This window comes from Gambusia affinis, linkage group LG01 (genome assembly GCF_019740435.1).
Source record: "Gambusia affinis linkage group LG01, SWU_Gaff_1.0, whole genome shotgun sequence".
In the NCBI taxonomy this organism is placed as follows: domain Eukaryota; kingdom Metazoa; phylum Chordata; class Actinopteri; order Cyprinodontiformes; family Poeciliidae; genus Gambusia; species Gambusia affinis.
In genome coordinates, this window is record NC_057868.1 from 14,816,156 (window position 1) to 14,829,573 (window position 13,418).

Sequence of the window (13,418 nt, forward strand, 5' to 3'; positions counted from 1 at the left end):
ACCTAAGGTATGTTCAGTAAGTGTCGAATCAGGCTTGAGATCAGCAGAAACCACACTAGTGGCTCTCTCAGATGGATTCACACAATCTAGAACGTCAGACCTATTGGAATTAAATTTATGGAGTTTCAAACCACCTTCTTTACATAGTTTCTGTGCTTCAGTTATTAGTGTGGTGGCATCATTAGCTGTAGGGACACTTATTAGTCCATCATCAACATAAAAATCATTTTCCACAAATGCTGCTGCAGCTGGAAACTTTGATCTCTGCTGTTGTGCCAAATATTTCAGACCAAAATTAGCACAGCCTGGAGAGGAGGCAGCACCAAAAAGGTGGACTTTCATCTGATATTCTTTAGGCTCACTCTCCAAATCGCCTTGCTCCCACCATAGAAACCCGAGGTAACAGCGATGCTTTGATGAAACATAAAACTGGTGGAACATCCTCTCAATGTCACAAATAATAGCAATAATAGCTTCTTTTCTGAAACGCAGAAGGATTCCAATCAAAGAATTAATCAAATCTGGACCAGTCAACAAAGTATCATTCAAAGAGGTACCACGAAATTTAGCTGAGCAGTCAAACACTACTCTCAACTTATCTGGTTTCTTTGAATGGTACACACCGTGGTGAGGCAAATACCACATACAACAATCATTTGTATTTGTGTCAGGAACTAGTTCAGCATCACCACAGCTAATGATGGACTCCATAAATATTTTATAATGACCGTAGAACTGATTATTTCTCGTTAACTTTCTTTTCAGATGTTGTAAATGAACAGTAGCTAACCTTTTATTATTTGGCAACACAGGAGGGCAGAATGTTTTAAATGGAAGAGGCATCTCTAAATGGCCATCTTCTTTTTGTGTAATATTTTCACTCAGAATTTGTATAAACCGAATATCATCTTGGGAAACACATTTTCCTTCTGGACCTTTTTCATTGAAATCTAATTCCAAAACTCTTAAAACATCAGAAGCCAATGGAGCGGGTATTTCTTTCACCATTACTCTATGTACAAATCTTTGGTTACTTTGCCGAGCTAAGTGTGGATTGGCTGCCCCAATAATACTCCAACCAAGAGCAGTTCTTTGAGCAAACGGTTCATTTTCCCTACCCACAACAACTTCCAAGGGAGCCAAAGCAGAAGGACAGTCAAAACCAATGAGTAAACCTACTTCACAATCTTGTAAGGCAGGCATTTGGCTAGCCAGATGCTTAAGATGAGGCCACTGTAATGCTGTACTTTTACTTGGTATACAAGATGTATCAACAGGAATGAAGTCACGCGTGTATGCTTGCTGCAACTGTATACAATTATCAGAGAAAAAACTCCGAACTTGCAAGTCATACACATTTTGACTTGAAACGGGTGTATCAACAGAAACCATGGTACTAAGTTTTAACTGGACTGGTTTAGTTTCAACAATTAAGTTTTTCACAAGATCTTCTAAAATGAAAGATGAATCACTCTGAGTGTCAAGGAGTGCATAAGTAAGGATTTCCTTCCCAGGATCCTTCACAGAAGACAGAAAAACTGGAATAATACTTGATGTTGCAGAATTATTTCGGGTGAGTGCATGAGATAAAACACTGTGAGGTGTTTCTTCTGGGGAGATAGAACACTGTTGACCCACATCCTGAGATCTCACTCTTTCCTTGTGTAAACAAGTAGGATGATGTCGTCTACATTCCCCACAGACATGCCGCGTTTTACAGTCTTTCAATAAATGGCCTTTCCTTAAACATCCAAAACAAAGATGGTTTTGATATATAAATGATCTTTTATCTTCCATTGATTTGATTGCAAATTTAGGACATTTAGCAACACTGTGTGAAATGTCTGCACAAACCAAACAAGGCAATTTAGATTTCAAAACACAAGTTTCTTGTTTCTTGAACTCAGTGCTGGTATTAAGAGCCTTTGCTTTCCTGGCAAGATCATTTGAAGTAGTTCTAGACTTTAACAAAAAGGGAGAAGCAATAGGATTACATGCTATACGTGCTTCCTTTTGTATAAATCTAGAAAAACACTCAAAGGAATGATATTCTCCACACGCATCAAGTACTTCAACAGCAACTCTACTCTATTTACGTACAACCCAGTCTGGTAATTTCTTCAACATCTTATGATTTTCCTCACAATCATTTAAAATAGACAGTCCCTTTACTTGAGGCATAGCCTCTTCACAGTTTTTCAAAAAGTCAGCAAAATCTCTAAGAGATAATGGGTCATTTGGTGCAATCTTTGGCCATGACATAAGTTTATCCCTAAACGCTTTCTGGATTATAAATGGGTTTCCATATCTCTCCTGTAGAACTGACCAAGCACCTTCATATGCGTCCTCAGAGCTTCTATAAAAGAAACCTTCTACAGCCTTTCGGGCTTCTCCAGAGAGATAACCTTTCAAATACAACATTTTTTCGCCAGCTGAGATGGATTTTGAATCAATTAAAGTTGTAAATGAGATCTTAAAGTCCACAAATTTCAAAGGGTCTCCTGAGAATATGGCAGGTTCTGGAACAGGAAGGCGACTTAAACTCAATGAGCTCGTTAAGGCTTCAGCCAAGTTTACTGCAGGAATCTCGGAGCAAGCTTGAGGTCGTAGAATTAATGCAGCTGACTTTCTTGGGTGTCTTACAGTTTGCACTAATTTAATCTCAGGCTTAAAATCAAGATTTTCCCTTTCAACATCATCTTCAAGTCTGCTGTAAACATCAACCCGAGCTGCAGCCATTTTAACTTCCATATCTGTTTGCATTACCTTCAACTTGCTCTTTTCCTCATCAAGCTGCTGTAGCACTTCAGCTTCCTTCTGCTTCATTTCTGCCATAATCTGGGACTCATGACATTTCCAATCAAATTCAAGCTTACTGACTTTCACTTGTTGAGCTTCAATCTCCAACATAGATTCAACTTGAACCCTTTTAGCTGCTAGATCAGCTTCTGCAATAACACGCTCTTGAGAGACTTTAGAGCTGGTAATTGATGAACCATATGTACATGAGGAACATTCAGTAGAGATTTATCCAAAAACAGATTTATATTCATCTCCATTTAAAACTTCTCGCACCCGTTCCTTTTCAACTTCTTGATTAAATTTTTCCTCAACAATATCCCCTTCTAAACGCTTGCACACAAGATCATAAATCTCACTTGTTAATATAGTACAGGCATCTAATTTCTGCACAATATCTGGAGTATTTAAAGAATTACGTTGAAGAAACTCATAATTCTGTTTCACTTTATCAAGACCGTTTTGAACCTGCTGATTTATTTCATTCAGATTCTCCTGAGAGCAGAAAGCCTTTAATTTCTTCCTGGCTTCTCTGGCAATTTGTTTCCAGGATGCATAAGACTTAAGAAATGCTTTCATCTGTTTTGTAGACTCTACTTCCCTGTAATGCTCTCCCTTTTCAGTTAGCTTTCTTGTACGTGGACCTGAAACCAACTCTTGTCCATTGGGCTTTTCTTCAGTGCACATATCTTCAGAAGAAAACTCCTTTTCAAATAGAAGTGACATCTTAACTCTAAAACCTTACAGTGAAATTAAACCCACAAACTTAACATTTAGTTACAAAAAACACCATTCTAACTTTTTTTTTTTTTTTTTTACTTTATAAGTAGTTCACCTTATAATTTGACCAACAATAGTCTCTAAAACTCATTTAATTTCATGCTTCTCATGTGACAAGATTTCCAAGTTATTTCCGTGTCATTTGATCAGTCAGTCTCTCACCGCGTCCGGAGATTCAGATTCAGTTTCTAATACAAACTTGTATCCACCATGTAGACAGCTCCTCATTGTGGCGTTGATTCCGACGCTGCGTCAAACCTCTACTGATGTCCGATCCAAACGTCTCACTCGGTGGAAGACAACACACGGAAGCCTCGAGTTTTCACTATAGCAGCTCCCCAGTTATTGAATTAGTTAGCCAGTCTCGACGGGTGAATTTCCTCTTTTTTATTTTCCTTTTGCAGGTGATTCAGATTCAAGTGATCACCTGGTCACCACAATCACCTTGTCACCACAGTCACCGTGAAAACTAAAAGATACAAACATTAGAATACAAACACAAACGTACAATACAATAAACAAACAAAACGTACCTCGTTGCTTTCACCGGGGAACGCCAAATGTAGATTCCATTACCAAACAATTTGGTCATTCAAGTCCTTCATTTGAATGATTAGACCAGCCTTATAAGGCCTGCCCTCATTAACCACGGCAGCCCGTGAGGTACACACAAACCCCCCCCCCCAAAAAAACCCCAAACATTACAAAGTGTAAACACCATTAGAACAGACAAACATCCATAAATAATCTGCAATAAATTTTAATATAAGAATTCACTCTAAATAATTTACAATAAATAGTTCACTATCTGTTACATGTATATATATATATATATATATATATATATATATATATATATATATATATATATATATATATATATATATATATATATATATATATATATATATATATATATATATAGTAGGCATTTACTACTATAAATGCCTATAAATGCCTATAATATAAATGCCTACTAAATCAATTTAGTAGGCTTAACTTAATTTTGTCATGTTCTATTTAACAGCAGAAATCTTACACAATGCATTATTTTAACCAGGTTAACAGTGAAAAGAACATAAACAAACGAACAATAACAAACTTTCAACTTCAAGTGTCTCATATTTGACAACATGAGGTCTAATCAAAGTCAAAGAAATAGAATCTCAAAGGACAATTCACACTAAAACTTCAGTAAATACTAATGTAGAACGTGGTGCGATAACACTCTGAGGATTCTCACACAATTTAGCAATGAGTGGCTTATTCTACTTAAATTATCATCTGTGAATTAGGAAAAGTACAATAAAAACAACAAACATTTTCTTTAATTAAATCATTCTGAAAATAACCCCATAACATTGTTTTCAATAATGTTCTTGGTTGTTTCAACACTACATGATATGTAACTGATCTACAACATTTTTTAAAACTTACTGCTTAATAATGTGGGCTTTCAATAGTGGTAAAATGACCTACTAGTTTTGAAACCCAATCTGAAATCACGCTTTTCTAATATATATGGAAAGCTTATGGGAATTGAGCCCGACTCACCAGGTAAATCCAGAACTCTTTGGGAACGTGAATTGGGTGTTGAACTGTCTGATTCATGGTGGGATAAAGTTATTCTCAGTATACGCCAAAGCACACCATGTGCCAGGTTACAGCTTGTACAGTTTAAAGTGATAAACAGAGTCGACTTGTCAAAATCCTGTCTTTCTAAAATTTTCCCTTCGATTTTGGACCAGTGTGACAGGTGCCAGACCTCTCCCTGCAACTTAAGTCATATGTTTTTCTTTTGCCCGAGTTTCCAAAAATTTTGGGACTATGTCTTTTCCATACTCTCAGAGGTTTTTGGAATCCAGATCCGAAGCGATCCACTAATTGCCATTTTTGGAGTTCCAGGGACCTCACTTAATCTGTCGCCCCAGCAGGGGGAGGTCTTGGCTTTCTGTTCTCTCCGTGCCAGGCCCTGCATTTTACTCTGCTGGAAATCTCCTATACCTCCATCTACTTCTCAATGGCTTAATACTGTTAGATCATGCTTAAGGCTAGAAAAGATTCTATTAACAGTAAAAGGTAATTCAGCAAAATTTACTCACAAGTGGGCACCTCTTATGACATACATAAAATCTCTGCCTTTATAATGTATAGATTGATGTGACTGACCCATCATGTCATGTGACTTAAATTTACAGAATAATTGAGTGAAATGTTGTTGCCTTTTAGCTTCTATTTAAAAAAAATAATGTATGTTACATGGAGGTGCAGCATTTCTTGGAAATTAAGACACTTATTATAACATGCTAAACAAAAATCTTAATGAACATTACAGTGATCTTTCCTGTTGACATTTCTTCTGTTACATTAAACCTAAAACATAGATAAATCTGCACATTTCAAGCATGAAACCCCCCCAAAAAAAAAACAACAACAACAAAAAAACCATCACTTACTTTAAGAGCAAACACACAACATGAAACAACATCTTGCTGGATGGCATGTTGGACTGTTTCACGTTTCCACCTTGACACTTTCATCCCTTTGCTTCTCATAAATGCCCTTGTTGAGAGGATAGAATGTTAAATTAACATTCTAGTTACCCAATTATGACATTTCTGATTATAATAAACAATAATTGTTCTTGTTTTTCTCAACTTGTTGGATACGTGCAATACCATAAAAAGGACACTGGTCATATAGACAAGTGTGACTTTTAAGTGCATACAATTACTGTATGGAACCATCAGGGCATGCAAATATTGGCAGGAACAAAATCCATATTGCCAAAAAATGCATCCCCCTGCTAACATGGAGAAATAAAAAGATAGGAGTGAAATGACTTTTTCTACATAATCACATGTGTTCCCTTAACTGCTGGTATGAGTTTCATATCAATAGAATAATATTTGAGGAAAATAGATAGGGCATGCAAATATTGGCAGGAACAAAATCCATATTGCCAAAAAATGCATCCCCTGGTAACATGGAGAAATAAAGAATTAAAGAGGGATTTCACCTTTTCTACATAATCAGAGATGTTCTATGAATTGCTGGTATGTGTTTACATCAATAGGCTAATATTTGAAGAACATGGAGAGGCCATGCATATTTTGGCAGGCTAATAATAGGCATTGCTGTACATGCATCCCCTGCTAAAGAGCTAAGAGTGAAATTACTTTTTCTATATAATCACACTTGTTTTATGAACTGCTGGTATACATTTTGTATCAGTAGAATTATATTTTTGGAAAATATATAAGGCCTACATATATTGGCAAGCCGTGGCTGCACAGTGGCGCAGTTGGTAGAGCTGTTGCCTTGCAGCAAGAAGGTCCTGGGTTCGATTCCCGGCCCGGGGTCTTTCTGCATGGAGTTTGCATGTTCTCCCTGTGCATGGTGGGTTCTCTCCGGGTTCTCCGGCTTCCTCCCACAGTCCAAAAACATGACTGTCAGGTTAATTGGTTTCTCTAAATTCTCCCTAGGTGTGAGTGTGTGTGAATGGTTGTTTGTCCTGTATGTCTTTGTGTTGCCCTGTGACAGACTGGCGACCTGTCCAGGGTGTACCCCGCTTCTCGCCCGGGACGCAGCTGGAGATAAGCACCAGCAACCCTCCCGACCCCGTTTAGGGAAGAAGAGTGTAAAGAAAATGGATGGATGGATGGATGGATATTGGCAAGCCAATAATTTGCTATGCCAAAAAATGCATCCCTCTGGTAAGTTGAAGAAATAAAGAGCTTTGAGAGATTTCACCTTTTCTACGTAATGATACTTGTTCTCTGAGCTACTGCTATACATTTCATATCAACAGGACAATAGGATACAAATATTGGCAGGCTCAATCATGCATCCCCCTACATTAATAGACAGTGTTTCCCAACCCTGGTCCTCAAGGCACACTGCCCTGCATGTTTTAGGTATTTCCTTGCTTCAGTCCAGCTGATTTCAATTGATGACTGATTAACAGGCGTTTGTTGAACTGCAATCAGTTGAATCAGGTACATTAAAGTAGGGAAACTTCTAAAACATGTGCCTTGAGGAACAGGGTTGGGAAACACTGGACTAGACAGTAAAGGATGATAGAAAATGTTCTACATAACGGGTTTCTGTTTTGTAATGCTTTAAGCTATTATGATGTTAAAAGAAAAATCGGGAAATTTCAAACCATCTGCGGAGAGCATTTTCTTCAGACACTGACTGAAAAACGTTCGAATCACATGACTCAATAAAGCTGTAAAACCCGTATTTATTTCAAATAATCTGCGCCATAAAACCCACCGTTTTAGGGCTTACATTGTTAAGAAACGGGATAATGTTACGAATATCTTTAAAAGTTTCGTCTTCGGTCATATTTCACTCCGTTTCCTCATTAATTATGCGAGAGTTTAGAGCGATACGCGCTCCCGCGACAGGTGAGGCATAAACATCTGTTTGACGCATGCGCTGACTCACCATCACAAGACTGGTATTGCAAAACTGAAAACAAACCGACGAAGAACAAATCCACGGATCTTATGACATTGCTGACCAAAGGAAATCATAAAGTGAATGTCTAATGATGAACATTCAACTGAAAACTAACTTCATCGCGGTGTAAGACTTAAGGTAAAATTACATTGTTAGTTGCTCATATCATGCCTCTGTGTTTTTAATGAAGGTCCTTAAACAACGGCAGTTGATTTCCTCTTTGAGCCGAAGGACTGGGTGGAGAAACTGAAAATATGAACTTCGATGGAGCGGAGTTCTGTTCTGTAGTTCAGTGATTAGTTTGAAACAAAGTTATGTAACTAGTGTTGCTACTGGTTAGAGTTTAATTAAAACTGTTTATCTTTGGCAAAAAACTGTATGGTACTGTGTTTATAATGTGTGGGTGAAACGAAAATTAAACAAATTGCTTTCTACCTCATCAGTAAAACAGAGGTAGACATGAAAACTGTCATAATTTATTTGCTTAGGTTAATATGCTGCTTTTGTTGATTATTGCTGAGGTACCAAAGTTTTGCCTTAAAAGTTCATGTTGAGTGCGTGGCTTTAAGATGGTAAAGTCATAGAGAGATTATAACTACAGCAAATTGAGAACTTAAATTTCTTTTCTCAATGTGTATGTTTGAAAAAAACTGTAGAAGAAAAACATCACTAATGTTTAGCCATTTATTTATCACAAGTCATATTATCACTTCAACATTCAACAGCAGTATCGCATGATTTCTTAATATTCTGCAGCCCTGCTTCATGGTACAGTTCCCTCTAGAAACTGGCTTAACCTGTTAAACCAGTTTCTAGAGGTTAACAATGTGTTTGTGTTTCTTGTTTCAAAGATGTTGACCTTCAGCATATGGAGTCACAATTTGGTTCATCCTGCATCTCTATTAGAGGATGTTTTCTGTTCCAGACAAGTTTCATCCTCTTCCTGCCTTCGACAATGATATCTTTGGCAACAACATTTGTGCTGTTCATAAATTTATTCCTGGTAAATTTATTTATGACAAAACAATGGATATCTTTATTAGAAAAGTGTACTTTTTACAAAATGGTAAATTTATAAATGATTTAAACTCTGTCTTCAGAATCAGATCCATGATTTATTTACAGTTTCTTTTTAAGTTTGATATTTATTGAAAACAAATCTCTGTGTTTGGTACACACAAAATCCATATTTTAAAATGTATAGAAGTTTTGCCAGAAGGTTTTACTGTCAGAGGTGGAAACAAATGACATGTACTGATGTTAATGATTATGTTATTGTTGTTTTTGTTCTCTTCAAAACATTTAGATTTCACAGAAAAGCAAAAAGAAACATATGTAATCAAATTTGGATTTCTAGAATTTAATTGAATATATTGTTGCGTTTCTTGATTATAAATAGTCTTGTAAAGTTCCTTAAGATGAAATGTGTTGTGAATTGAAACTTCATAAATAAACTGAATTAATTTCAATAACAGCAGCAACTAATGGTAAGGACAGGTTGACCTGTACTAGAAACTAATCTAATAATATAAATAACTGTTGGTATAAATTAATGTTATGCTGACATAGACCTGCTAAAAGGTGCCATCAAATCAGGATAAACAAGAACTGACCTTAAAGGGAAATGCTGCTGTCAGCTAGAATCTGATGATAATTGTTAGAAAAAATGTTTTTCCTTTTCACAGATTATTCTGAGAGACTTCAGAGTCGATTCCATCACATGTCATCTAACTGAATACAAGATAGGAGAAGAGTGCTGTCCTATGTGTCCTTCTGGTATGTTCCTGTTATGAATGACTGATTATTCTGATATAAACTCTGTTATAGGTTGGCTGCTTTCATTGTTCATCATGCAACCCAAACAATAAACTGTTTATTTTCCAACAGGCCATCGAGTCAGAATAGACTGTACAGAGTTTAAAAGTACATCCTGTCAGAGATGTTCAGATGGGACGTATATGGACCTGCCAAATGGACTAAAGAGATGTAATCCATGTTCTACCTGTGATTCAGGTGCAGTTATGTTGACTTCGTTTTCTTTTTTTTTTTTTTATGAAATCATTTTCTCATCTGCTTCCTTAACTACACAAACAGCTGTATTAAAAATATCTGCAGTGTGTTAAAATCTTTTATGTTTCAGCAAAAATGCCTCATTGACTCCATGTTGTTTCTTTTCTGCTGCTTTCAGTTTATGACGGTTGGGTTTGTTGTTTTCTGTCTCTTTACATCTGATACATATTCACTTACAATGTAGAAATATAATTTCTATAAAAACAGTGCTAAATCTGGTTAGTGATGTTGGACTGCTATTATTTTGAACACAAATGTAAATTATGTAAACGATTCAGAAATGTCCTCTATTATTCAGTTGGACAAACTGTCTGACTTAAAGATGTCTTCAGGTTCATCATGTTGCTGTTACTTTTCTCCATATATCTGTAATCTGTAAATGTTCATAGGAGCTGGTCTGAAGGAAAAGCAACAATGTAAACTAACTGCAGACACAGTTTGTGAACCAATGGAGGGATTCTACTGTACAGACTTTAAATCAGGAGGTTGTGTTGTAGCACAGAAACACAGGAGCTGTGAACCAGGACATTACATCAGCAGGAATGGTTGGTCTGATTCTCTTCAACACATAAATGCTTTTATTTTTAGATGAATTCTAACTTTTGAACATTTGAAAAGAATAAACTAAGTTACATGTTGGTCAGAACTAAAAATCAGATCAGAATCTTCTGACTTTAAACTGATTTGTGTTTATCCAGGAACAGCCTCCACAGACACAGAATGCTCTGAATGCAGCAGAGGATCATTTTCTAATGGAACAATGTTGTCATGTCAGCCTCACACACAGTAAGCTGGTCTCTTACAAACAGCATAAACACAGCAGCTTGTTTTACCAAGTGATTTACCTGGATGCATGTTTCTGTTATTTCAGATGTGAAAAAGAAAACCTTCAACTGATAAAAGAAGGAACAACTTCAACTGATGCTGAATGTGGAGAAAAAAGTTCCAACATCCCACGAATTGTGATCGGTGTTCTGGTGTTTTTATTAGTTGCAGCAATAATTGTTGTTGTTTTTTTCTGGAAAACTAAAAAGATTGCAATTCGAAGTGAGTTGAATAAAACTGTAGTTAAAACATTATCAAAATTTTATTTTTTACTGTTTTAATAATTGTAACATTTCATTTCTAACAGATATTTTTACAAAACGACAAATCACCCAAAGGGTAAGTAGGTTTCTAACTGAACTGTAATGTGAACAGAAATTGATAACAATATTTAGTTTAGTCAATAATTTGTCTCATCTTCTACATGAAAGGACAAAGCAGAAGGAGAAGAACAGGAAGTCTGTTTAAGGGCGAAGTTCTACCACCATCATCAGCAAATGAATTACTCCATGTGAAACCAACCTCAGACATTTGTACAGTTTTATAAAGAAACCTGATGATCCTGGTCTCATCAGTGAGATCCACCAGCTTTAAGATAATTTTATTCATATTCATATTCTGCTTCACAGGAACCTGACATAAAATGTTAACATTGCTAATATGTTTCAGACTTTATGAAAACCTAAAAACACCTGAACAAATAGTATTACAGTTTTTCTTGTTTTGCAGATAGAAATTTAGAAGTGAATAACTGTACATAATAAATTTCATTTTGTAAAATACTGTTATCCATTTATTGTTACAACAACATATTCACCATACTGAGTGTTGTAGCAAAGTGGTGAAGAAGTGAATTACCAGGGACATTCATTGGTTCATTTGTTCTGCTCAGAGAATTAAAAAAATCAACATGTTGATTTTTTTAGGGGGCATTAGTCATGTTGTTGGCTACTAGTGAATTATAGATTCACTGAGTGATTATAGATTCTGATAGTGTTGAATGTAATAAACCTGATAACAAAACCATTGGATTTATTGATGACACACACAGATTGTATGTCCAGTATGGAGGCTCAAAGGTGCCTCCACACTGCAGTCTGCTATGCAGTCAACATCAACAGAGTCAAGCACCAACTTTTTTGGGCTCTGTTGTATTTATCCATCCACCCTTGTCCCTAATGGGGTCAGGAGGGCTGCTGGTGTCTATCTCCAGCTACGTTTCGGGTGAGAGGCGGGTTCACCCTGGACAGGTCACCAGTCTGTCTGTTTGTAGAATTTAATAAAAAAGTGATTTAATTTTTATGTTAAACCAAAATGAAAATTGTTGGCGCATGCTTTACATTTAGCGAGGTTGCATTGTCGGATTTATTTCCTTTAGTATCCTTGCAATAATAAAGAAATAACATTTTCTAAATGATCACACTTGTTCTATGAACTGCTGGTATAAGTTTTAAATCAATGGGATAACATTTGAGGAAAATAGATATGGCATGCAAATTTTGGCAGGCTCAAGCTCCATATTGCCAAAAAATGCATCCCCTGGTAACATGGAGAAATAAAGAATTAGAGAGGGATTTCACCTTTTCTACATAATCAGAGTTTTATATCAATAGGATAATATTTGAAGAACATGGAGAGGCCATGCATATTTTGGCAGGCTACTAATAGGCTTTGCTGTACATGCATCCCCTGCTTACATGGAGAAATAAAGAGTTAAGAGTGAAATTACTTTTTCCTATACAATCACACTTGTTTTATGAACTGCTGGTATACATTTTGTATCAGTAGGATTATATTTGTGGAAAATATATAAGGCCTACCTATATTGGCAAGGTAATAATTTGCTATACCAGAAAATGCATCCCTCTGCTAACTTGAAGAAATGAAGAGTTAAGAGGGACTTCACCTTTTCTACGTAATGACACTTATTCTCTGTGCTACTGCTATACGTTTCATATCAACAATAGACAGGGGATACAAATATTGGCAGGCTCAGTAATTAAAATGCATCCCCTCTGCATTAATAGACTAGACAGTTAAGCATGATATAAAATGTTTTACATAATGGGCCTCTGTTTTGTAATACTTTAAGCTATTATGATGTTAAAAGAAAAATCGGGAAATTTCAAACCAAATGCGGAGAGCATTTTCTTCAGACACTGACTGAACAACGTTCGACTCATTTGTCTCAATAAATGTGTAAAAACCGTATTTATTTCAATTAATGTGCGATATAAAACCCACCGTTTTAAGGCTTACATGGTTAAGAAACGTGATATTGTTACGAATATCTTTAAAAGTTTCGTCTTCGGTCATATTTCAGTCCGTTTCCTCGTTAAAATGCGAGAGTTTAGAGCGATGCGCGCTCCCGAGACAGGGGATGCAATTCTCGGCAGGCATGCGTTTCTCGGCATAACACCTGTTGGCTCTGTGCAGAGCCTGGGATTTTTGACAGCTGTCACGGCGGAGAATTGAAC

General features: G+C 36.4%; 1 protein-coding gene across 1 annotated transcript; it reads left to right on the plus strand.

Annotated features, from left to right (window-relative positions):
* The first annotated feature begins 8,035 nt into the window (after window positions 1-8,035).
* LOC122845662 (tumor necrosis factor receptor superfamily member 14-like) lies at window positions 8,036-12,154 on the plus strand. The gene is made up of 9 exons (XM_044142024.1): window positions 8,036-8,184; window positions 8,898-9,049; window positions 9,732-9,822; window positions 9,934-10,059; window positions 10,506-10,661; window positions 10,815-10,902; window positions 10,988-11,163; window positions 11,249-11,280; window positions 11,373-12,154. Exons 2-9 carry the CDS (start codon window positions 8,915-8,917, stop codon window positions 11,454-11,456), a joined length of 888 nt encoding a protein of 295 aa, XP_043997959.1. The 5' UTR covers window positions 8,036-8,184; window positions 8,898-8,914; the 3' UTR covers window positions 11,457-12,154.
* Window positions 12,155-13,418: the final 1,264 nt, after the last annotated feature.